The sequence below is a fragment of the Zootoca vivipara genome, chromosome 5 (genome assembly GCF_963506605.1).
Source record: "Zootoca vivipara chromosome 5, rZooViv1.1, whole genome shotgun sequence".
In the NCBI taxonomy this organism is placed as follows: Eukaryota; Metazoa; Chordata; class Lepidosauria; order Squamata; family Lacertidae; genus Zootoca; species Zootoca vivipara.
In genome coordinates this window covers 96,973,521-96,999,528 of record NC_083280.1, presented here as the reverse complement: position 1 = coordinate 96,999,528, position 26,008 = coordinate 96,973,521, and the positions used below count along the sequence as shown (strand labels likewise).

Below are 26,008 nucleotides of genomic sequence, written 5' to 3'. Positions count from 1 at the left end.
CTCTGGAGGAAGCCCTGGCAACCGAAGCCGCCGAGAGGTCAACGCAAGAGGCACGACCGGCCCCGCCATCCCAACCGAGGGTCTACCACGAAGACCTCACCGACGAATCCGAATCTGACAGGGAGGAAGTACACCGAGTACAGCGGCGCACTCAAGCAGCACACACACCACAGCAGCCTCGACGAGAAGGAGGGAACTGTGCAAGCTGCGGGGAGAACCACGAGAGGAGGACCTGTCGTTTCCGCAACGCAGAGTGCAGGCAGTGCAGAAAATTGGGACACATCGCCCGGGTGTGTCGGGCTTGACTCACCCGTCGACAAGCATCAGATGACCGACCCAGGAGCCCCAGGTCACACGGCACCATGCACCAAGGCAACTCGACGGAGATCACGGACTACCAGGTATTCCAGTTGCCCCATCCCAGCACAGAGAAAATTTATATAGAGGTACAGATAGAGGGAGCCCCATGCCGCATGGAGCTGGACACGGGTTCAACTCTATCCATAATCTCGGCCCGAACATTAAGGGAACTGTGCCCTAATGGGGGTCCCAAACTAAGGCCGGCCCCATTCACCCTCCGGGACTTCCAGAAACGTAAGGTCCCTACTATGGGGGTGGGGACCTTCAGGGTGCAATATCGAGGGCGAAAGCAACAATTGGACTTGCTGGTAGTTAAGGGCCCCTACGTTAGCTTACTGGGACTGGCATGGTTTGGACCTCTGGGGCTAGCCGTTACCGGGGTGAACCGCACTAGCTTACAAGTGGACGTGGACGCCATATGCAAAGAGTTTCCAGGGGTTTTCGATGGGGCATTGGGACGATATACAGGACCCCCCATTGCCCTACAGCTAGACCCCGCTGTACGACCCATCAGGCACAAGGCCCGCCGGGTCCCGTTTGCCCTGAAACCCCGCATAGACGAGGAATTGGACCGGCTCGTGGAGCAAGGAGTGCTGGAGCCGGTGCCCAACGCCCCCTGGGAAACTCCAATTGTCACACCCGTCAAGCCTAACGGTTCAGTCCGCATCTGTGCAGACTACAAATGCACCATAAACAAGGCTCTCACGGCCCATGCATACCCAGTGCCAGTGGTCAGCCATGTCCTCGCCACCCTGGCTGGGTCAAAAATCTTTGGCAAACTGGACTTGGCCCAAGCGTATCAACAGTTGCCTGTGGACGAAGCCACAGCAGAGGCTCAGACGATTGTGACGCACAGAGGGGCATTCAGAGTAAAGCGGCTGCAATTTGGCGTTAGCGTGGCACCAGGCATATTCCAGAATCTAATGGACTCTCTCCTTAAAGGGATTCCTGGTGTCACCCCCTTCTTCGATGATGTACTGATCGCCGGGCCCACACCAGAGGAATTTGAGGACCGCCTCCGCTCCGTCCTGCACCGTTTCCAGACGGCGGGCCTCAAGGTGAAGCGGGAAAAGTGTTTACTGGGAGTGCCGCAGGTGGACTTTCTGGGATTTAAGGTGGACGCAGAAGGGGTCCATCCAACCGGTGACAAGGTACGGGCCATTTGTGAGGCCCCAGCGCCCAAGAGCAAGCCCGAACTTCAGTCATTCTTGGGACTATTGAACTTTTACCATGCCTTCCTTCCCCATAAGGCAGCGGTAGCGGAGCCCCTACACAGACTCCTAGATAAAAGGGCCCCTTGGGTGTGGGGCCAGCGACAAAGGGCCGCATTCCAGGCAGTCAAGGACTTGCTCGTCTCGAACTCGGTCTTGGCACACTTCGACGAGAGGCTGCCAGTGGTGCTGGCATGCGACGCCTCTCCCTATGGCATCGGCGCTGTCCTGGGACACCAACTCCCGGATGGAAGAGAGGTGCCGGTGGCATACTTCTCCCAGACGCTTGCTGCAGCCGAACGAAACTACTCACAGATTGACAAGGAGGGTCTGGCAATCGTGAAGGGCGTAAAAAAATTCCATGATTTCTTGTACGGGCGGCCCTTTACCATAGTGACTGACCACAAGCCGTTGCTTGGCCTGTTTGCCCCTGAGAAGCAGACCCCCCAAGTGTTGTCTCCACGTGTCCTCAGGTGGTCAATTTTCCTTGCCGGCTACCAGTATGCACTAATCCACCGCCCTGGGAAGGCGATGGGCCACGCAGACGCCCTCAGCAGGCTACCACTACCAGAAACAGGCCCCGACCCAGCGCCTGCGCAAGAGGTTATGACCCTGGAGCTGCTTCCCGACCGACCCATTCAGGCACAAGAAGTTGCGCACCATTCCACAAAAGATAGGGTCATCTCCCGGGTCCTGGACTGGGTGTGGCGAGGATGGCCCAGCAGCAGCCCCGGGCCAGAATTCGCTGGCTACACAAACCGCAAACATGAACTGTCGGCCCACAAGGGGTGCCTGTTATGGGGAAGCAGGGTTGTTGTTCCCCAGCCCCTCCGCAAAAGGGTCCTCACAGCCCTACACGAGACACACCCAGGGGTAGTGAGGATGAAGGCCCTTGCCAGGAGTTATGTGTGGTGGCCGGGGATTGACAGAGAGATAGAGGCCTGGGTCCAACACTGCCAGACCTGCCAAGAATCCCGCCCGGATCCCCCAAGGGCCCCAGTCCAGCCCTGGGAGTCCGCCCGACATCCATGGTCACGCTTGCACGTGGACTTCGCTGGCCCCTTCCAGGGAAAAACATTCTTCATAGTGGTGGATTCCTACACCAAATGGCTGGAGGTCGCACTGGTACCATCCACTTCTACGGCGGCAGCCATCCGGGTACTACGTAAGCTGTTTGCGACCCACGGGCTCCCTGACACCCTCGTCTCGGACAATGGAACCGCATTCACGTCAGAGGAGTTCCAGACCTTCACAGCGCAGAACGCCATCCGCCACATCCGCTCAGCACCATTCCACCCTGCCACCAATGGCCAAGCGGAGCGCATGGTGCGGACCACCAAGGACAGCCTCCGCCGCATGACACAAGGGGACTGGGAATACCGCCTTGCCGCATTTCTTCTAGCACAGCACAGCACCCCAAGCACAACGACGGGCCGGAGCCCAGCTGAATTACTAATGGGCCGGCGCCTTGCAACTAGACTGGACCGACTTCACCCCGACAGAGCTCAGGATGAGGTAGTGGTGGGGAAAGGCAGGAACCCCCGGACATTTGTGGCCCAGGACCCAGTGTATGCAAAGAATTTTGGGGCAGGCCCAGCATGGGTACCCGCCACAGTCACCAAGGTGACCGGTCCCGTGTCGTACGAGGTACTAACGGAAGGGGGGCAATGTTGGCGCCGCCACTGCGACCAGATACGGCGACGATTCCCAGGAGGAACCCGGGAGGAGAGCGGGACAGAGGGGTCCCAAGGGGACAGCAGGGCAGTGAGGCCTGTAGAGCGAGAGGGGTGGGCAGAGGAAGCAGAAGCAGTAGGCACAGAGGGGCGCCCCGAGGCTGGAAGGACACCGGAACCAGAGCTACAACCTAGTGGTTCAGTGGCGCCAGACCAGACAGCCCCGGCACAGCCAGCAGCCTCGGAACACGAGCCAGAACCAGAACCCCTGACCAAGGAACACCCCAGGCCACAACGCACACGGAGGCGGCCAGCAGACCTTGGGGACTACGAATGCAACTTCCCGGGCAGGACTGGAACTTAGAGGGGAGGGGTGTTATGTACTGAGCTGAATCCTAGAACAATAGGATTCAGATTCAGCGGGAGCTACCCAATCCAACTCCAGGTGGAAGTGAATCCGCAACCTGATTGGCCTGCTGGAGCAGCCAATCAGGCGGCTGGCAGAAGTGAATCTGCTACCTGATTGGCCTGTAGGAGCAGCCAATCAGGCTGCAGGCAGAAGTCAATCCACAATATAATTGGCCCACAGGTGTAGCCCTGAAGTAGCCAATCACGCAAGGCCCATTGTGTAAATAATGTATATAAGCAGATGGTTTTGGGAAAAGAGCCATTCGTCTTCTCTTCTCCTCCTTGATGACTATGAGCTGAATAAAGAGCATGAAATTCACTCTTGACTCCGAGTATATTTCAGCCTCCATTTCTTCCCCTTCTATTTGCCAGGAGGTGATGGGACCAGTGGCCATGATCTTGGTTTTTTTGATGTTGAGCTTCAGACCATATTTTGCGCTCTCCTCTTTCACCCTCATTAAAAGGTTCTTTAATTCCTCCTCACTTTCTGCCATCAAGGTTGTGTCATCTGCATATCTGAGGTTGTTGATATTTCTTCCGGCAATCTTAATTCCTGCTTGGGAATTAACATACAGACATACGTACATGCAAACATACAGTACAAACATACAATACAAACATACCCCCCCAAAAAACTCACAAAGACACAAACACCTACATTCCATTACCTTACAATACTACGGTAATATTCATATCCTTGAAATTAATTCTTGATCATTTATAACTTACTACATCAATAATAGAAAGAAAGAAAGAAAAATTATTCCAATTTCTTAGCCCTCTGTTCTCAGCAGAGGAAGCTTAGACTAAAATCTTACTGGGGCATGAAAGCCATCTTGATCCTACTGCAGTCAAAGATTTCATAGCATGTATCAATTTATTATTGCAGAGGAAAGAAGTTAGAGAACATATAAAAGTCATTTAATTTTCCCCAAGTGAGCGTCCTCTCTTCTTCTCAGAATAACTAATATCCTCAATCTGGGTGTTTCCTAAGATTCATCTTCCTGCCAATATTTTGGCAATGTGCTCTTTTCCTTTCAGTCAACCACTGCCGCCTCACGGTCAAAGTGAGTTCCCACACTCCACCCACCAAATGACCAGGCAAGGTAGGAATTAAAGCATGGCTGGGAGAAAGAACCCAACAATCACACAAACTGTGTCCAAAATTCCCCTCTGCGCAAGGTCCTATACACATAAGTCAAAGTATTTGCTGAAAATGTCCAAATTTTGAGAAGAGGGGTTTCGCTTCTTGGGGAGAAGTGACACTTCTTTCGTTTGGTTCCAAAGTGATTTAAAAGCCTCCCTTCTGGCTTCTCCTGATCTCCAGTACAGAATTATCAGCTGATTTCCAGTGTATTACCAAGGCATGTAATTTGTGGTGGCTTCACCATCATTTTCTTCCACATAGAAGAAAAACAGTGAGGCTGGAGGGGTGAATAAAGGAGGGGTGGATAAGGCTGAAGATGGGCTCTCAGGGTCACCCCCCATGCTTCTGGCTCTTTGCCCAGAGACCCCGAGGGGGAGGCAGGAACCCCGAAGAATGATTCAAACCCTGAGACCAGGCAAGTTTGCCTTAAAAATACAGAATATGAAAACAATTGCTTGAGTGCCACCATCAAATTATTTCTGCTGCTGTAATGCCACCTAGTGGTGGCTTTGCAATGCTAATACAAAATATGAACCCTTATTTATAGTGAGAGGGTGGGGAGGGCTACCACAGAAGGGTGGTGGGAATGGGTGTTTGACTGATAGGTGTGGTAAACCTGTTGAGGACCTGTTAACGACTGCAATTGGTCTTACAGGAAAAAGCAAGGGGTGAGATGGCTAAAGATAGCTTTATCATGTATAATGAGATAATGTTCAGGCCAGGTCTCTCCATGGTTTTAAGTTTGGTAATGAGTTCAGCAACTTTTCTTTCCGGTCTATTTCTAAAATTCTTTTGTAATAAGACAGCTACTTTGAGATCTTGTATATAATGTCCTGGGAGATTGAAGTGTTCTCCTACTGGTTTCTCTGTCTTGTGATTCCTGATGTCAGATTTATGTCCATTTATCCTTTGGCGTAGGGTTTGGCCTGTTTGTCCAATATAGAGAGCTGAAGGGCACTGTTGGCATTTGATGGCATACACAATGTTAGAAGATGAGCAATTAAATAGTCCTGAGATGGTATGTTGGATGTTGTTAGGGCCAGTAATGGTGTTGTTGAGATCTCAAAGTAGCTGTCTTATTAGTTCTGTTTCAGTGTATCTGAAGAAGTGTGCATGCACACGAAAGCTCATACCAATGACAAACTTAGTTGGTCTCTAAGGTGCTGCTGGGGGGAAAAATTATTTTGTTTCGACTACGCCAGACCAACATGGCTACCTACCTGTAAACAAAATATGCAGCCAGAAGCACATACCGGTGATTCTGTTTGGATTATTTTTAAAAAAATATCTGATGATTAAAAGAAGACTTTATTATTTTGAAGGCTAACTTAATTTCTGGGTAGTTTGTATTCCTGAGTTATATTCTGATTAACTACATAGGGTCAGCTCTACCAAACTGAATGTGTCTGGGAACCAATTCACACTTTCGGGTACTAACATTAAACACAGTAGAAGATGGAAGCAGAGACAATAAAAGAAAAAAGACCTTGTTTCTTTTTTTTATTATCATTATGGGGAGATTGGGTCATTTGAATGCTGATATTACATTCATCTGGCCTTGCCTGTATTGTGCCATGAAAAAAGGATTTCTTTGTTAAACTGCTCTGGGAATTGTAGCTCTATGGGGGAATAGGGGGTCTCCTAACACTTTTAAGCACCCATAACAAACCACAGTTCCCGGGAATTTTAGAGGGAAGCCATGACCATCTAAAGTGGTATGATGCTGCTTTCAATATATAGTGCAGGTGGGACCCAAGTCTCCAGCAGAATAGCATGGCCTAAGTCAGGCAGTGAGGGAGATTTTAGCAGCCAAACCCAACAATGCCTATTTGCTAGTTAATATATGAAGGGGTAAAGGATCCCTTTACCAGGACCCAGGGACCCAGGTGGCGCTGTGGGTTAAACCACTGAGCCTAGGGCTTGCTGATCAGAAGGTCGACAGTTTGAATCCCTGTGACGGGGTGAGCTCCCGTTGCTTGGTCCCAGCTCCTGACAACCTAGCAGTTCGGAAGCATGTCAAAAAGGCAAGTAGATAAATAGGAACCGCTACAGCGGGAAGGTAAACGGCGTTTCCGTGTGCTGCTCTGGTTTGCCAGAAGCGGCTTTGTCCTGCTGGCCACATGACCTGGAAGCTGTACGCCGGCTCCCTCGGCCAATAATGCGAGATGAGCGCGCAACCCCAGAGTCGGTCACGACTGGACCTAATGGTCAGGGGTCCCTTTACCTTTACCTTTATATGAAGGGGTAAAGGACCACAAAGTTCTAGAGAAGGCTCAGGTCACGTCCCTTCTTCTCCTGAGAGGGAGGAAGTAATGCCTGTTGCCTGTTCCTCTCTCTCTCTCTCTCTCTCTCTGCAAGTCTTAGAGGCAAATGTGCGTCAGAAACATATCTGAGGCTGCTTTGTTGCATTTACCTGCAATATTGTATTGCTACTGCATAAGAACTGAGACCTAGAAACTGTAAGTAAAGCATTTAAAACTTACTCTGCAGGCTTTGGTTTATTTATTGAAAAGAGGGTAAAAGGGGGGTGAGCTGCCTCATGCAGCCAAACGAACTCAATGAGGTTTAATAGCCTATATTCATAAGTTTCACTAAACTGCTTAAGAATGGGAATTAAATTACACTTGGGGGCGCTTTCTCTCGTAGGAGAAATGGTAAAGCCCTGCATTTTAAAAACAGGCACCAGCCATTTTTTCTTTTGTTGTTAACCCCCACACATGGGTCTCCAGAGGATTCAATAGAACTACAATATCCTCTTGCCAATTCCCACCAGGCAGACTGCGATGGCTTTTCCTCCTGCTGCTGCACTTTCTCCTCTTTCCTGCCCCTCTGCTTGCATTGCATCTTCCTTCCGGCTGCTCAGCCACTTCTCCTCCTCCTCTCCCTCCCCCCCCCACAGCCACTCAGAATAATCCCCCACCCAGCTGCCCAGGACAGCTGCTCCTTTTCCTCATTGGGGACAAGGTTGCCCAGTGTGTCCCTGCACATCCCTGAGCCATGTCAGTGGCAAGGTACGTGTTATGTACTGAGCTGAATCCTAGAACAATAGGATTCAGAATCAGCGGGAGCTACCCAATCCAACTCCAGGTGGAAGTGAATCCGCAACCTGATTGGCCTGCTGGAGCAGCCAATCAGGCGGCTGGCAGAAGTGAATCTGCTACCTGATTGGCCTGTAGGAGCAGCCAATCAGGCTGCAGGCAGAAGTCAATCCACAATATAATTGGCCCACAGGCGTAGCCCTGAAGTAGCCAATCACGCAAGGCCCATTGTGTAAATAATGTATATAAGCAGATGGTTTTGGGAAAAGAGCGATTCGTCTTCTCTTCTTCTCCTTGATGAATATGAGCTGAATAAAGAGCATGAAATTCACTCTCGACTCCGAGTATATTTCAGTACGATTAAATGATGAGCTTTCAACCATTATAATAGTTCAGGGGTGGCCAACTCCCAAGAGACTGTGATCTACTTGCAGAGTTAAAAACTGGCAGTGATCTACCCCTTGGGGGGGGGGGTTCAGGTGAAAGTTGTTGAGCTTTTTGGGGGAAGGAAAGCCCTGTTTTTTGGGTCCAGGGTGACGTTGTTGAGCTTTTTAGGGAGGAAGAAGGCCCGTTTTGGGGGGGTTCAGGGCAAAAATGTTGAGATTTTTTGGCAACCCAAAGTTGTTGAGCTTCTTTGGGGGGAGCCATTGATCTGCCGGTGATCTACCACAGACATCCAGTGATCTACAGTAGATCACGATCTACCTGTTGGACATGCCTGTAATAGTTTATGCAGTATTTTTAAAAGTTGCTTGCCACCACCACAGCAAGCAATCAGATAATAATATCTCACCCATAATAACTCACTCTGAGGCAGGGAGTTCCAGAGCTACTTTCTCAGCATCATTGAATAACTGGGAGGGAGAAGGAAGGTCAGTGTTGGAGGGGAGGGAAAGTGGTAGGAAGAGATTTGGGTAAGCAAATCTGTCATCTCACCTACTTGGATTCCTTGGAAAGCTCGTATCACAATAGCGCTTCAAGGTACAATAAAAGCCATTTTTAAAAAATTCAGAATTTTTAAAGTAATCAGTAAATGTAATATCCTGGTTAATATCCTGGTTAATGCTGCAAATATCACTGAACCAAGGAGCATTAAAAGAAGGGAAAGGTTGTCAAAGCAATGTGCCAAACTTTTGAGATTGAAATAGAAACTGCTATGATTAATCAGCTGTACACCTTGAGTAGAATTCTTAAACACAAAGCTTAAAAAGCCAAAAATTACCAATAAACAAAATTAAAAGACGCCTGCTTCTTGGGAGGAAAGCAATGACAAACCTAGACAGCATCTTACATGCAAATTGCAAGGCATGCTGTTGAGATATTTCTCCTCTGCCCTTTCTTCCTATCCTCCCCTCGTGGATTAGGTCACCCTTCCAAGCCCTTTATCAAACATAGCATTTTATGCTTACCTCTAACTAGTGAAGCAGCTGGGCGCTTTCAGAAGAAGGCAACCAGACGCCACCTCCGAGGCGACGCCCGAGGCCCTGTGAAGCCTCCAACACGACTTCCGGTAGAAACTGGAAGCCATGTTGGAGGACCTGCAAGGCCTTGGACGTGACCTCCAAGGCCCCGATGTTACGACGTCATGACATCACATTACATCATGGGTGCCATTGGGCACCCATAATCAGGGGCCCAAGTCGGTGCCCCTGCACCAATGAGAATTTCACTGAATGACCCCCCCTTTGACCATTTTTAATGTCATTTCTTTTCTCATTAATTAACAGCAATTGCCAAAATATGTGGGAGAATTTTTTTGCACAGCTTGGTTGCTCTTATGTCCTGGACAGCAGCTTGATTTACATGAAAGAGTCATGGAGATGGACACAATCACCTATTGATGCCTGCAGATAAAGCTGTCGAGGTTCAGGAGCCAGTAAACATTTGCAACACCAGTGACTTTCCATTCACCCTGGCAAATAGGTTTGCCCAACTCTGTTTGATCCTGCACTCGCGCCTTTAAGCACAGCATCCTTTGAGACACAGAAATTTGGCAGATCAAGCTTTTGCACCAAGCACTGAGATAAAAGGATGTTCCAAGATTCACCATCTTAATTACTGTATATAGGGCTACTATTAAGTACGAAGGAATGGGGCAGCAGACTCAGTAATGCTATGCTTTCCTCCTCTGTGTCAAATTCAGGTTGACAATCAGAAAACAACCCACCAGGCAAGTGTTGTGGGCTGCCATGTGTTTGACATACACGGACACACCTCTTTTGCCCTCCCAATAAAGCTGCAAAAACAGACTGTTTATTGAGCTCATCCTGTATGGCTTGTGATTGACATTTGGCTTTGTAGGTGACATGTTGTGGGGAATTTGTCCCTTATTCCATTCTGGCTCTTCAGGTGATGCTACTTGCCAGATCCCTAAGGATCTTTGAAATATAGCATGTTCTTAAATATTTCACAGGCTACCCTTTAACTAGTCATCCCCTTGAGTGCGATCTCATGAAATATAAATTACTGGTGGTGTAACATTTTGCAGTGACTAGAGGCAACTGTGCTTCTATATTATTGTGCTTCTATATTATTATATTTTTTCAGCTGCAAAGGAAAACAGTTTAATATTTGGGATAAACAGAGGTTTCCAATTCCCTGTGTTTATTTTCGGTGCACAAAAAAGCGCTGGGTGGGCAGTCAAAACATACTGAAATCTATGCTTGAAGGGTGGGGTCAGGCCCAAACCCCGCCTCAACGTATCTGAATTCCCATCCACATACGGGGCAAACATGTGCTATGCTCTCTCAATGCACAGTCTGCACCCTGAAAAAACAGCGGGCGCTGAGGGCACCCTCAGGGCATGGGAGCATTCGGGTACAGTATATGTCTTTGCATGCATACAGGTTGTGGTCAGGCCCAGCATGTATAATATTCACACATATCTGTGCACAAACTGAACATTGCTCCAGCGACCAAATATATTTCTGTCCTTGTCCAGACATCAGAACAACGTTGGCTGAATTCTTCCCTCCAGATGGATTGTGCAAAACAGAAGAGATCTAATGGCGAATGGTGGTGGATTAACACTGTAGCATTCCGAACTCTGCTGCTTCAGACAGCAAAAAAGGTCTTGTTTCTGACAGCTCCCTCTCTCTCACACACGACTTACTCCATGTAGGCAATTCCTACAGTAAGCAGAAAGGTTTAGAATATCCCTCTCTCCATTATTACACGCAGCAACTGGGCATTTATTTATTTACTTACTATGCCACCTTATACCCATATGTACGCAACATAAAATTAAAATATAAAAAACACAAAATACATAATAAAAATAAGAACAAAGACAACCTGATAATCCCCCCTTCCACAACATCAGACCCTCCAAGTGCCCCTATTTTCCAGGGAAGGGACCGTTCTGGATTTACAGAAGCTGTCCTGGTTTCTGCTTTGATCCTGGAATGTCCTGCTATTCCTTAGGACGTCAGAGAGATGTTGGATGGGATGGTGGAATGTCCTATTTTCAATGGAGGAATGTTGGAGGGTGTGGAGTTACACAACCCCCCAAGCCAGGCAACCCCAAACTGCGGCCCTCCAGATGTTTTGGCCCACAACTCCCATGATCCCTAGCTTACAAGACTAGTGGTCAGGGATGATGGGGATTGAAGTCCAAAACATCTGGAGGGCCGAAGTTTGGGGATGCCTGCCCCAAGCCAAGGATATAATATAAGGAGGTACAACCTTTAGTAGACAACTGAAGGCAGCCCTGTTTAGGAAGGCTTTTTAATGTTTAATGTTTTTATTAACAGTTAAATTAACATTAACAAAGCAGGTGAAGTATTTCACAGTATAAAGAATAATTAGCGACACCTGCTAATATGTGAAGATAAAGCTGTTGCCAAAAGCACTGCTTCAGAAACTTGCTTCTTGCTTGGATGACGTAGCAGCTGACTGCAGGAGAGGACCTCAGAGGCAACCCATCACCTGAGCCACACATGCCCAGAACCCTGGATACTGTCAGGTGGCCCCTTTGTCTGCCTTCTAAGAGCTGTTAGGAGGGGTCCCATATCTTTTTAATGCAACTGTACTTTTTAGCTGATCAGAAGGTTGGCTGTTCGAATCCCTGCAACGAGGTGATCTCCCGTTGCTCGGTCCCAGCTCCTGCCCACCTAACAGTTCGAAAGCACATCAAAGTGCAAGTAGATAAATAGGGACCGCTCCGGCGGGAAGGTAAACGGCGTTTCCGTGCGCTGCTCTGGTTCGCCAGAAGCAGCTTTGACATGCTGGCCACATGACCCGGAAGCTGTCTGTGGACAAACGCTGGCTCCCTCAGCCAGTAAAGCGAGATGAGCGCCACAACCCCAGAGTCGGACACGACTGGACCTGATGGTCAGGGGCCCCTTTACCTTTACCTTACTTTTTAGCAGGCGGCCTGTTCTGCAGAAATAAGGAGGTAGTATATTCCTGGTATAGGAAAAAGGCTTGTTCTGCTTTCAGCACATCAGGTGGCTGTTAAAGACACAGTAGCAGCAATAGCAAACTGGTAACCTTGGTTACCAGCTTCCACCCAGCCATGGCAATCTGGGAGCCTTTTCAGAAATGATTTGTTGGTTAAATTAGCACCCAAAATCCCACCTTTCCACCAAATGGTGCTCAAGGCAGCTGGCAATAGGAAAAATAAAAGTCAAAACATAACAGCAGGTTGGTAAACCATCAATTAAAGCAATAGGAAACAGCCAAACTGCTCATTTACTACAGCCATAACAAGTCAGTTCACAAGGCCAAAGGAGTCTATAAATAATAATAAAAAATATTTCCCAGCCAACAGAAAGTGATCAGAGGGCTTCCTTTGTCAGGAATCCCTAGAGCCACCAAGAAATCTCTCTTTCAAGATCCCTTCAAGCACATTGGAGATGTTGGTGGGATGGAAGAATGTGATCTTTCAGAAAATCCCATCCCAAGTCATGCATGGCTTTATAGGTCTCATAAACAGCCCTTTCAATTGTACCTAAAAATCCAGATTGGTAGCCATTGCAGCTCTTGTAACTCAGGAGTCCCAGGATCCCAGCAACCAGCTCCAGTCAATGGCTTGGCTGTGGCGTGTGGCATTGTGAACCAGCTGTGGCATTCTGAGCACCCTTCAAAGGCAGCCCCACATACGGTAGAGCACATTACAGTCGTCCAATGCAATATCACCGTGGCTAGCTCTGACATTTGGGCATTTCCAACTGTACACTGTAAATGTCTTCGAGTAGCACTAATTATATATTATGTTAAATTCATGACTATGCTGAAAATAGCAACTGTGCACTGGATTCTTCTGTGACATCTAGGTCAGCGAATCAGCGTCCTGATACCATTTCCCCCATGTCTGCCAGTGGCAGCCAGTGGGGTGGGGTTTGCAGCGGCATAGCTAGCTGCTCGGGCGCCTGGTGCAGGTGATCTACACCCATGAGGGCGGGGCAATCCGCTATGGGGACAAGGCGAACCTCTCTGGCGCTTTTTTATTTTTATTTTTAACTCATTTTGTCACATACACCCCTCAGTGATGACATCCGCCACTGGCAGTTTGGGAAAGGGCCCGAGGTCCTGACATCAGGACACAGCTAAGTTCCCCTGGGCATTACGAAGTGGCATGAGGAAATTAAATACATGGTTGCTGTTTGTTTTCTGTGGGAGCCATAAATTTAACACCACATGCACTTTTGGTCCAGTCCAGGTCTGGTAGAAAGATCTTTGCTGAATCAATATTATTTGTTTGTTTGTTTGAAAAAGATATTTACAAAACCCTATATCATAAAAGCATTTCAAACTGGTTGAAATAATATCTATATGTAATGAAAACTCGTAAGCATTTAAAATCAGAGACCAACAGCTAACTATGATGGAAATATGTGTTCTTAATTGCCTGCTTTTTCATTCAGCTTTGCCTGCAGAGACATCACCTTGCCTTCAAAGGTCCGTATATTTAAAGCTATGGTTTTCCCAGTAGTGATGTATGGAAGTGAGAGCTGGACCATAAAGAAGGCTGATCGCCGAAGAATTGATGCTTTTGAATTATGGTGCTGGGGGAGACTCTTGAGAGTCCCATGGACTGCAAGAAGATCAAACCTATCCATTCTTAAGGAAATCAGCCCTGAGTGCTCACTGGAAGGACAGATCGTGAAGCTGAGGCTCCAATACTTTGGCCACCTCATGAGAAGAGAAGACTCCCTGGAAAAGACCCTGATGTTGAGAAAGATTGAGGGCACTAGGAGAAGGGGACGACAGAGGACAAGATGGTTGGACAGTGTTCTCAAAGCTACGAACATGAGTTTGACCAAACTGCGGGAGGCAGTGCAGGACAGGAGTGCCTGGCGTGCTCTGGTCCATGGGGTCACGAAGAGTCGGACACGACTAAACGACTAAACAACAACAAATTGTCTGCTTAAGCCTGGTGGAGTAAGAGAGTGGTCAGCAGGCAGGTGAAGGGGCTGCTGTGTCTTCCTAGCCAGAGACTTCCATCATACTAGGCTGATGGTGCTGAAGGCTCTGTTTTGTGCTGATGTCAACTCAGGGGACAAGCAATGACACTCCTGCAGGTGATCTCGGGGATAGAGCTGAGATATAAAGTATTAGGCGGTCCCTGCCATCTTAGTACTGCGCTGGGCACTTGGGTATAACAGTGTTGGACCTACTCCAGCTTCTCTCTCTGTCTTCTGGCTTTCTGGGAAAGGAGGGATTGTACAGCTTTGTTTTTATTTTTCTGTTACCCATACCTAGGATTTGGGAGACGAGAGGCTTATCAGAGTATCCAAGGAAGATTCTTGGTGAACACAAAGCCAAGGGTCCATCGGGTGGTGTGCACACAAAAGTCTTCCCCTGTGATTTGTCCCACAGTAACTGATAGTAACGTCTGAAGATGTAGGGCTCATTGAGCTGGACCTCTTCCCCATGAAGAAGAGAAATACACATCCATGTAGAAACTGATATATTCTTCATGGCGTGATCCAATAGTAAGGACTTCTGCTTCTCAAAAGTCTACTGAATATTAATTTTCTGCACTTCAAACAGGGTTGGCTTTCTCACTGTAAATGCCACAAGGCATCTCCTTTGATGAAAAAGAAGCTTTCATACTAGTTCTGTTCACAGGCGATCTGATCCACAGGTGGCAGGCAATACTTCGCTCAAAGGCGTTTTGACATGAATGGATTAATTAGTCTGCACAGCCAGACTGTCAGGGCTGCACTCAGCACCAGCGACACCTCACAGCATCTTCAAGTGCAGGTCTGCCCTATGAACATGAAAAGCGGGGTGGGTGGGTGATTTAAAGGGAGGGGGGTTACTGAACACTCACAAACACACAAGCACACACTTTCGATCCTAGAAGTCCTTTTCCTCCAGCTGGCTCCTGATATTAGAAGATAACTGGCAGGGGCTGAGGAGCAGAAAGTGGCAGGTAGGAGGAAGGAGGGTTTGTCCTTAACTTTTATCCTTCATTAAATCACACCCCCTTTCTTTACAAAGGAATGGGTCACATTAGGGCTGGCCCACCCATGAGGCAAGGTGAGGCAACTTGGATCCACAGGGGCAGCAGAACTGACCTTCAAGAAATGAAACACCTGCTCCAGCTGCCCCATATCTTCCCGTGGAGCCAAATCGGCCACCACCTCCTCCTCTTCCGCCACCGCCCCACCACTACCACCACCACTGTCTCTACAGCAGCCTCTTGGTGAATACGAAATGCTGCTGGTCCCACACACACACACACACACACACACACACACACACACACAAACACACACACTTTGTTCCCATTGTAGCTCTTTATCCGCCCCGCTCCCCTTCTTCCTGATGTGGACCTTCACTCACTCCTTCTTCCTTAGTGAAGGTGCTATTTTGTGGTTTGCCTCAGGTGCCAAATTGTTTTGGGCCAGCCCTGGGTCACATGTACCATGAAAATCCAACATTAGTCATACATTAGTCAAATGGAGGCAGTGAGAGATTTTACTTTCTTGGGCTCCTTGATCACTGCAGATGGTGACAGCAGTCACGAAATTAAAAGACGCCTGCTTCTTGGGAGAAAAGCAATGACAAACCTAGACAGCATCTTAAAAAGCAGAGACATCACCTTGCCGACAAAGGTCTGTATAGTTAAAGCTATGGTTTCCCCAGTAGTGATGTATGGAAGTGAGAGCTGGACCATAAAGAAGGCTGATCGCCGAAGAATGGATGCTTTTGAATTATGGTGCTGGAGGAGACTCTTGAGAGTCCCATGGACTGCAAGAAGATCAAACCTATCCATTCTTAAGGAAATCAGCCCTGAGTGCTCACTGGAAGGACAGATCGTGAAGCTGAGGCTCCAATACTTTGGCCACCTCATGAGAAGAGAAGACTCCCTGGAAAAGACCCTGATGTTGGGAAAGATTGAGGGCACTAGGAGAAGGGGATGACAGAGGACGAGATGGTTGGACAGTGTTCTCGAAGCTACGAACATGAGTTTGACCAAACTGCGGGAGGCAGTGGAAGACAGGAGTGCCTGGCATGCTCTGGTCCATGGGGTCACGAAGACTAAATGACTAAACAACAAAAAGTCATACTCCAAGTTGAATCATTGAGATCAATGGATTAGATATCACCCACGGGTCTTGCACTGCCACCTGTAGTTGTGGTCTCATCGCTTGGCCAGGATGAAAGAGGAGGAGGGCTAAAGTTAGATGTAGGAGGAAGTTTAAGTGTTGAGCAGTGTTTATCTGCATAGTCAAACTATATTGCTCCTCCCTCCCTTCCTCCACAGGGCCTGCAGAAGAGGAGCTGGCAGAGCACTGGGGGCCGGCATGTTCTGCTTCAGCTCAGGCAGCAAAATGTCCTGGGCCATCCCTGCAGGATCTGCACCTTTCATGGGAGGAGGAATTTTTTTGTCATGTACAGCTCATTGCACCCTGGTGAGAAAAGCTGCACCTCAAGAAATCCCCCTCTATATAACAAGTATTCAAATTTACAGGAGTCTTGGCCCCCTTTGCTGGTGGTGTGAGTAGTAATTATAATACTTCTCTCCATGCTGTGAAAAGTATTTTCCTTAAAAGCACAACTGCTTTTAAAAGGAAAAGAACAGGCCAGATGGAGATGTTTTCCAAATCAGTTGGTGGCCCTGTTAGATTCCCAAGTACTGGTATATATTTGACCGCCATGAAGTGCTTGGGCAATTGACATTTGCAGTTGTCTCTTTTCATGCAAACTGTGTAAACTGATATAGACTTGTGCCGTGGAGGAATATCAGGAACAGGTGGGCTATTGTTTCTGAAGCTGAGGAAATGCCAATAACCTGTTGAACCACAACGTTTTCACAGCAGAACAGACACCAGCAATAAATCTTTCATTAAAACAGATGGTGGTTGACTGAGTTAATTCTAGCTGGTGCTATGGCTGCTCAACGAGTAATGAGTTTGTCCTCTGGACTTGTAGATGCAGGACAGGAAATTGAGGGTTGGAGGCAGAGTTCAGCTAACTGCACATTTACCTGCTTCTGCCAGTTATGAACACCATCATCATCATCATCAATTTAAAATAGACTACCGTATATACTCGAGTATATACTTCCTTTCTTCTCCCTCTTTCTTTCACTCTCTCACCCCTTCCTTCCCTCTCTCTTCCCTCCCTCCCTCTCTCTTTCACCCTTCCTTCCTTGTCTCTCTTTCTTCCTCTCTCTCACCCCTTCCTTCCTTCCTTCATTTTTGAAATTTACCAGTAGTTGCTGCATTTCCCACCCTCGGCTTATACTCAAGTCAATAAGTTTCCCCAGATTTTTCTTGAGGTAAAATTAGGTGTCTTGGCTTATATTCGGGTCGGCTTATACTCGAGTATATACGGTATGTTAAGGGAACAGATGGAGTAAAAAGAAATTTACTTATCTGGGATCAAGGTTATTAATAGTTTTAGGTGCAACACCCACAATTGTTTTGACATGGGAACTGTCACTCTAGTTGTCAAGTCATCTTGCATAGGAGGCCTGCTTTAAGCCAGGGGCTGGCTGGCGGCCCTGCAACTCGGGTGGGACACCAATCTCCCACCAGCTCCTGTCAGAAAGGTCAGAGTGAGCCCCATTTTAAGCAGAGGCTGAAGAGTCAGCAACACGGGCTTCACCCACCAGACTGGGCTCTTTAGGTGAACAGCAGCAGAGATTTTGACAAAGTTGCCCAAGGCAATTCTTTGTGGACAGGTGCTACTAAGGGGAAATGTGCTACTAGGTGCAGAACCCCACATCCCACAATACCCTCCACCACTATGGCCATTTAAACAAAAGAATGAACTTAGAGCCTGGTTGCAAATATACGCTTTCAAAGGCGTACTTTAGGCAAGGTCTGCTGGAAAGGAAGCAGGAGGTGTGACTGGGAGTGAGGCGTCGGTGGCTTTGCATAGCTCCTTGTTCCTCCTCATGATTAGCAAAACCAGAACAAATTGTGGGAGCAAGTGCTCATGCATGATGCAGAATTTAGCAGTTCTTAGCTCATAATTACCTCAGATGTGCAGATGACGCAACCTCGATGGCAGAAAGTGAGGAGGAATTAAAGAACCTTTTAATGAGGGTGAAAGAGGAGAGCGCAAAATATGGTCTGAAGCTCAACATCAAAAAACCCAAGATCATGGCCACTGGTCCCATCACCTCCTGGCAAATAGAAGGGGAAGAAATGGAGGCAGTGAGAGATTTTACTTTCTTGGGTTCCATGATCACTGCAGATGGTGACAGCAGTCACGAAATTAAAAGACGCCTGCTTCTTGGGAGAAAAGCAATGACAAACCTAGACAGCATCTTACAAAGCAGACACATCACCTTGCCAACAAAGGTCCGTATAGTGAAAGCTATGGTTTTCCCAGTAGTGATGTATGGAAGTGAGAGCTGGACCACAAAGAAGGCTGATCACCGAAGAATTGATGCTTTTGAATTACGGTGCTGGAGGAGACTCTTGAGAGTCCCATGGACTGCAAGAAGATCAAAACTATCCATTCTGAAGGAAATCAGCCCTGAGTGCTCACTGGAAGGACAGATCCTGAAGCTGAGGCTCCAATACTTTGGCCACTTCATGAGAAGAGAAGACTCCCTGGAAAAGACCCTGATGTTGGGAAAGATGGAGGGCACTAGGAGAAGGGGACGACAGAGGATGAGATGGTTGGACAGTGTTCTCGAAGCTACGAACATGAGTCTGACCAAACTGCGGGAGGCAGTGGAAGACAGAGCCTGGCGTGCTCTAGTCCATGGGGTCATGAAGAGTCGGACACGACTAAACGACTAAACAACAACAGCTCATAATTTTGACTAGCAGTGTACAGCTCTTTTTATTTTTATTTGGTAATGCAGAAAGAACAGGGAGATTGTCCTTCACAGTTGATTTCATTTTGGGAGAGAGTGATGAGGGTTTCCTCCTGAGCTGCTTCTTTCCTCTGCTTTTTATCAGTATCTCCCCCAGACTCCCCTGCTGTTTCCTTTTCCTGTAGCTGCTGCTCAAGAAAGTGTTCACATGCTCCATTTCCCACCATCCCCTTTTTGTGTGTGTGCCAATGAGACATTGTCGTCCTGCAACCAGCTTAGCTCCCTCCATAGCTGCCAAGTCTCCCGCTGAAAAATCTGCAGCGGTGTGGCACCGGAAGTCGCTTCTACGCATGTCCGGACATGCGTAGAAGCAACTTCCGGTGCCAGCTCTGCCTGATTTCCGGTGCCCAGACATGGGCAGAGCAGCACCCAAAATGGAGCCTCCCTGGCAGGTAGGAAATCTGGGGGATTTCCGGGATTTTTTTCTATTTGGGATAACAGCGGGAAACGGATTATAATTCAGGGGTTTCCCACGAAAAACGGGAGACTTGGCAGCTATGGCTCCCTCCCAGAGCTGAGGGAGGGCCTCTTCCACCACACGGTGGATCTGTGAATAAGCTTCATGCAGATACCATGTTCTGTTGCTATATAACAAACACTTTTCCTGTGGTGGAGTGCTCTCAACGGAGCCAGCAAAGCAGTAAGGGAGCTGGGAGATTCAAATGACAAACTCATTAGACTTGTACATAAAAAGCCAGCCAGCCAGCCACCCCCTTAACCCACTCATCATCCTTGCTTCTGATAATAGATGTGCCTTCTGTGGCTGGCTGTCATGGAATGATCTACAGCCATGATAAAAGTATTTAAATAAAAGGACTAAGAAGAAGGAGAAGCCTGCACTTTAAGTTACAATCCATAAAATGAAACAGTGCCATGTGGCAAGCCAAGGAAAGATAATGTACAGCGAGCTAAAAATAATTTGCAAAGTAGTGTTATCAAGATACATTAAATCAGCATAAATCCACCAACTCATAAGCGGTGGGATGAAACACAGATAGCGAGTGAACATTTCTTCTTTTAGTGCACATCTGTACTCCGCCTGCCTGCAATGTCCTAAAGTTGACATACAAGGTTTGTATGTTTGTAGCTGTAGCCCCTTGCAACATCAGCTTGCCTGCCAAGGAGCCCCTGCCAACGCCAACAACAACAACAACAGCAACAACACCTTTGTTGTCAATGTACAGCCTGTGTAAAATGAAATTAACCGAGCCTCCCCACCCCCACCCCACAAACACTCAATCTCATAGCACTCTGCATGCTTGTCGCACAACACACCAACCCCGAAAGTCAGTTACACTATACAGTCATGCCTCTAGTTACGTTTGCTGCGGGTTACGTATTTTCAGCTTAGCAACGCCACAGACCCGGAAGTGTTTACTTCTGGGTTCCCCCCGCAAAACCGTTCTGCGTGATTCGCACATACGCAGAAGCGCTCTATCGGTGCTTCGCACATGTGCAAAAGTGCCACTTCATATACGTACTTTTCGGGGTGAGAATGGCACCCTGGAACGGATTAAGTACTTATCCACTGTATTATTTTCCGTTCAGCATACTCTCCAAGTGTCCCTATTTTCCAGGGACAGTCCCAGAATTACGAAAGTCGTCCTGGCTTCTGGTTTGATCCTGGAATGTCTCTATTTCTCCAGTTAGTGCCACTGCTGCCAACCTCGGGGATGAGGGTGAGTCAGTGCTTGTCCTGAGCAACTGTGGTGGCTGCATGGGGGCATCGAATGGCTTCTCCATGGCCTCTCCATTGCCATTGCTGCTGCTGCCCTCCTCCCTTGAGCAGCTTGTAGCAGCTGCTAGAGATCAGGTAAGGAGAATGAGAAGTATTTAATTATTAGTACTTGTTTATTTATTTTTAGGTACCGTATTTTGCATTTGATGTTTTACTGTGATGGGGAATGGAGGAAGAATGGCCTTCTTGCTAAGAATTAGTGGTAACTTTGGGTTATAAAATTGCAATATCTCAAAAAGAACTTTAGGTTAAGGATTTGATAATATGCAAATTGCTAGCATGTCACTTAAAAACCAATTAACCAGCCTAAATAAAAGCAATAGAATTAATGTGTAGTAAGTAGGTTGTACGGTATTAACAGCCAGTAGCAGTAATGAGGTGACATCAAAATAGGTAAGGCAAACCGGTATTTCTAAAAGATGAGATTACCAGCAGTAATTAGAATATCCAGTCTTTCATTTTGGCACCTAGGTGTTTGGAAGTATGAGGACTTTGGGAAGAATCCGATATATCCAGGTACAATATTTAAGCATCCAATCCATTGCTGTTCATGCAGCAGCACCATTCTCACTGACAGCACTACGAATTTCACAGCAATCAAAACTCTCTTGCTTACATTTCCAGAGGTCCATGTTACTTTGCTGCAGCACGAATAACCCAAAGTCTTGTGGCACCTTAGAGACTTAACAGATATATGATAGCATGAGCCTTTGTGAACTACAGTTCAATTCATCAGCTGCATGAACTGCTGTCCTGAGTGGTGGGATCGTTGAGGAGCTTGGCTGGCCTTCGGGGATGAAGCGCTCAAAAATACCTCCCAGCAGGAGGCCAGCAGTGTGAGTGTGCCCTTCCCTCTCTTTCTGTTCACTTTCCTTTCCTGCTGATGCAGCACTGAAAATTACCGAGCAAGGATTCCGGGAGGGAAATGGGCTCACAAAGCGGCTCTATCAACACCAACAGGAGCGCCAACTGGAAATTATTCTTAACCAGCAAAATGCCTGTCATTCTGATATGTGGCACATGTGCAAAGGGTCTATTAAAGGGCTCTCTGGGGACGCAACCCCCAGGAGGGCTGGGCCGCACATAGTCAAGACCAGAGACAAGGCTTCTTCTTCATCCAAGCCTTGCACTTCACTTTTCCTGATCGGCTCCCGTTTGCACACCTTGGTCCTGATCTCTGTTCTACAAGGGTAGAACAGAATGGTGGGAACTGGCTTTTATTTTATTTTTTAATGGCATAAACAAAAAGGATCTTGCCCAAACCAGGCATTTCACCATTTGTTTCATTTCACAGAGTCATTCATTTGAGGCTTTAACCTTCATTCTCAGCTGACCAAGGTTTCCAATTTCCCCAGTTTTAAATTTCATTCACTCCGTTTCCGCTCAGTTTGCTGCCCGGGGGGCGGGGGGGCGGGGCGGGCGTCTCTCTGAAGTGGCTCCCCAATTGGGGACAGCAGTGGGAAGGTTGTTGCAGTGGACATGATTGGCTTTGCTGGTGCGTTCCCTGTGCCAACCCCCCACTGCTTTGCCCTTCCCGGTCTCCTTCTCTGTACGCACCAATGACCCCACCTCTTAGGAAAGAAGTGTAGCAATTCTGCCTCACCTGCTGTCTCTGGGCCGCACTAGAACATTTTGCCTGGCACTTGACTAAGGAAAGGTCATTATCATTATGATTTTGTATTTGAAGGCCTTATTGTACAACTTTTGGTAAAGGGACCCCTGACCATTAGGTCCAGTCGTGACCAACTCTGGGGTTGCGCGCTCATCTCGCATTATTGGCCGAGGGAGCCGGCGTACAGCTTCCAGGTCATGTGGCCAGCATGACAAAGCCGCTTCTGGCAAACCAGAGCAGCACATGGAAACGCCGTTTACCTTCCCGCTGTAGCAGTTCCTATTTATCTACTTGCATTTTGACGTGCTTTTGAACTGCTAGGTTGGCAGGAGCTGGGATATCCAAGCAAATGGGCACAGCTGTCGTGCAACACAGTTTCCTCTTCCAATGAATGTTGTTTTCCTTTAATCTGATGTTTTACTTAAAACAAATTCAGTCCACGGCTGAAGCTTGATTTTCCTGACTCCTTGTAGAGACACCTTTTCAACCTTCTCACGTTCATACAAGTTCTACTTAATTTCATTAAAAATACTAATACTGTAGTAGTAAAAAATAATAGCATGCAGGAGTCTACAAAACCTTCAGACTTATTTTGCAAAATAGTATCCAACTTAATCTGGTATGTGACTGTGTTGTTCTTCAGGATTCTGCCCTCTCCTCTGCTTCTCCAGAAATATGTTCCTGGAGATTGATTGATTAAATAAATAACTAACGAAATAATTCCCACCCTTTCTTAACCCAGTGGGCTCTGGAGTTTGCTTGGATTGGATTTTCTGACGCTTCTCCTAACTTAAATATGCTTGCAGAAAAGCAATTCATATTCACGTGCTGCAATCCTGTACAGTAGTTCCTTTTCCCCAACTTGCCCACCATTTGAATCTCTGTAGTAAGCACAGAACATCCACAAGCATGAAAATGTTTTAAACATTTTAAATATTAACTCAAAATACCCCCAGCTTATGATAAAATCAGAAACTGTGGAAACAAAGGACGTGCGTACCTTGGTTACTGAGCACAGCAAGCTGCTGGCTAAACACATCCATTTCTGCTAAAAAAAATTTTAGCAGACTATTTGGTATATTTTCGCCTGCGCTCTTTCCTCTCCGCCCTCTCTCCGATGCCACAGCTCAGTAGAGCAGAAAGCAATGTAATCACCACACTTGATCTTTGGAATTGCTCTTATAAAACAGCAATAAACAACCCAAAGCAAAAACTGTTGCATGCATGCACTTGCATACAGACATAATTCTTGTAACTAGGGGAGTCCACAGAGTTCTCCACTTTGCCTCACCACATTATGTATGCATGCAAGAACTGCTCTTCAATGCACATGCTTCCAGGGCTGCATATAAAAATTGTGATAAAACAATGGGGAAATTAAAGAAAGAAATTAAAAGCAACAAATATTAAGCAGCATTAAAATATCAGAACTCGAGAGCTGAAAGCAGCATAATACACTGTAAAGTTTTTTAAAATCCTGGGCAAATGTAAAGACCTTTCTCTCATGTCAAAAAGACATAAGAGAAGGCATGGAAATCCATGATGTGTCTTGGAAGGCCTTGCTTTTCCATACAATTGCTGCCTATGTTAGATACTTGGGTGGTTTCCATCACCAGCCCGGCCATAAAAAGAATTTGCAGGAACTGGGGTGCATCATTGTGGAGCCTCCGTCTTAATAACAAATCAAATGGCAACTCCAGCTGACTCTTGCAGACAGAGCTGGGTGCTCCTGTTCAGGATTTCAGCTAGCCTGTTTTGGATCCCAATCCATTCCTTCTCTTCCCCTTCCAACAGCCAACCAGTATTCTAACTCAGGGTTGTTGTTTTTCCGAGAGCATTATCTGGTGCCGAGTTAAGATGCCACAACCACACATTTGCCATGGCACTGACAGCCTTATGCCCCCATCCCGGGAAACATGAAGATACTGTAATGCCTTTGTTTTATTTATTAAATTTGTATACTGCCCTATACCGGTAGATCTTAGGGCAGTTCACAGCATAAAATCACAATATAAAAAAACACATATTTGTACAGAAGCAGTTGGCTAATTTAAATGCCATTTCCGCGCTTTGGTCTTTCAAATTTTCAGCAAGAGCCTGCGCAAGGCCAAAATCTTGCCCCCACCCCCCTTGCCTTCTGCTCAGAGCCCAGTGCGGGGGAGAAACGGTAGTGCTGCCCTAAATCCGCTTCTGCAGAAACAAAGATACGCTAGAAATCATATTCCACAGAAGTCCCAGGAATCAGTCAGTAAAGCTTGAAACTGAATCTCAGGGTGGTGCGTTGGAGCCATGCATCAGGCAAAAATACCTGCATTGCAGAGGGTTGGACTAGATGACCTTTGAGGTCTCTTCCAGCTCTGCAGTTCTGTGGTTGATTATAGAATCGGAGGAAGCCTGCCCTTTTGGAGACCTTGAGCACTCTGCAGATGCTCAGGGATGTCTTGTTCTTCCGTTTTAGTTGCCAATGCAGCAAGATTCAGATTCAGCTTGTTTGGGGTGGGGGGGTGAAGTGGAGCGAAGCTTCGCCCTCCCCCCGCTTTCGCCCCCCGCCTTCTCGCGCTCCCCGCTGCGCGCGAGGAAGCAGCCGCCTCCCTCCCTCCCTCCCTCCCTCCCTCCCGGCCGCAGCGCATCTCCCTCGCCGCCCAGGGGCCGCCCTGCGCCGCCACTTCGCCCTCGGCCGCCGCGCCGGACGGAACCCCGAGCAGAGCGGCGGCGGCAGAAGGCAGAAGGCACGGAGGCGGCGGAGCCCGCAGGCCGGGCGGGAGGCGGCAGCGGCGGCCGGAGACCCACCTCGCGCCGACTCGGAGCGGCTCCCGCCGGCTTCCCCCGCCCCGCCGCCCCGGTGAGCCGAGCGAGCGCCTTCGCGGGGGGGGGGGCGGGGGGGCTTCCTCGGCTGGCCGGTTCTTGCTTCCCAACCCCGTTTGCAATGGGGGAGGCGGGGGGGGCTGGGAGGGAGAGGGCGGCTCCTGCTCCAGGGATCTGGTCTGGGGGATCCCTGGCCGGGGTGTCCTGGGCGGGGTGGCGATGGGGGTGGCGGGGAACCGGAGAAGACCCTCCAGGCTGCTGCTGCGGAAGCCACGCTCGGCTCCGGAAGGGAGGCCGCCCGCGGGGGTCCTTCGGCTTCCTCGCCTGGCGGGCCGGCCAAGGTGAGCGAGCGGAGGTGAGAGGCTTTCGGTGCAGGGAGCGGACCCGAGCGGAAACCGCGGGGCGGGCGGGGGCGGCGCTGGATGGGGATCTGTCGGCAACCAACGGCGTCGGGCTCCGCTGGTTTTACCGCTGCTGGCCTGCGCTACGGAGCGCGGGAGAAGCGTGACTGTTGCGCTTCGGTCCGCCTTGCGGGCATCCCCGGCCCCGGGTGGGCATCTGGGTGGGCGCGATATGAGAGCAGGATGCTGGAGCAGATGGGCCACTGGCCTGATCCTGCAGGCTCTTCTCGGGGCATACACAGAGCATCCTTAGAGTGGCGCATCCTCATTTGTCCCATTTACACCCCTCTTTTGCTCCCCAAAAGAGGCTGATGGAGAGAGAGAA

At 48.3% G+C, this 26,008-nt stretch overlaps 2 protein-coding genes across 3 annotated transcripts in view; both read left to right on the top strand.

Annotated features, from left to right (window-relative positions):
• The first annotated feature begins 359 nt into the window (after positions 1-359).
• LOC132592192 (uncharacterized protein K02A2.6-like) lies at positions 360-25,323 on the top strand. Its single transcript, XM_060275211.1, has 3 exons — positions 360-3,238; positions 24,568-24,644; positions 25,103-25,323. Exons 1-3 carry the CDS (start codon positions 363-365, stop codon positions 25,321-25,323), a joined length of 3,174 nt encoding a protein of 1,057 aa, XP_060131194.1. The 5' UTR covers positions 360-362.
• The window catches only part of PRR5 (proline rich 5), a 77,772-nt gene continuing 76,899 nt past the window's right edge, over positions 25,136-26,008 (top strand). For both annotated transcript variants that reach the window (XM_060275174.1, XM_060275172.1), the window contains exon 1: positions 25,136-25,319. The gene's annotated coding sequence lies outside the window, so the exon portion shown is untranslated. The remainder of the gene's footprint in view (positions 25,320-26,008) is intronic.

Coding starts and splice junctions, on each gene's coding strand:
- LOC132592192 (XM_060275211.1), top strand. CDS start 363: ATGCACCAAGGCAACTCGACGGAGATCACGGACTACCAGGTATTCCAG. Junction 3,239..24,567: donor GTACTAACGGAAGGGGGGCA/ATGTTGGCGCCG, acceptor TCAAATTTTCAG/CAAGAGCCTGCGCAAGGCCA. Junction 24,645..25,102: donor CCCAGTGCGGGGGAGAAACG/GTAGTGCTGCCC, acceptor TCCCGGCCGCAG/CGCATCTCCCTCGCCGCCCA.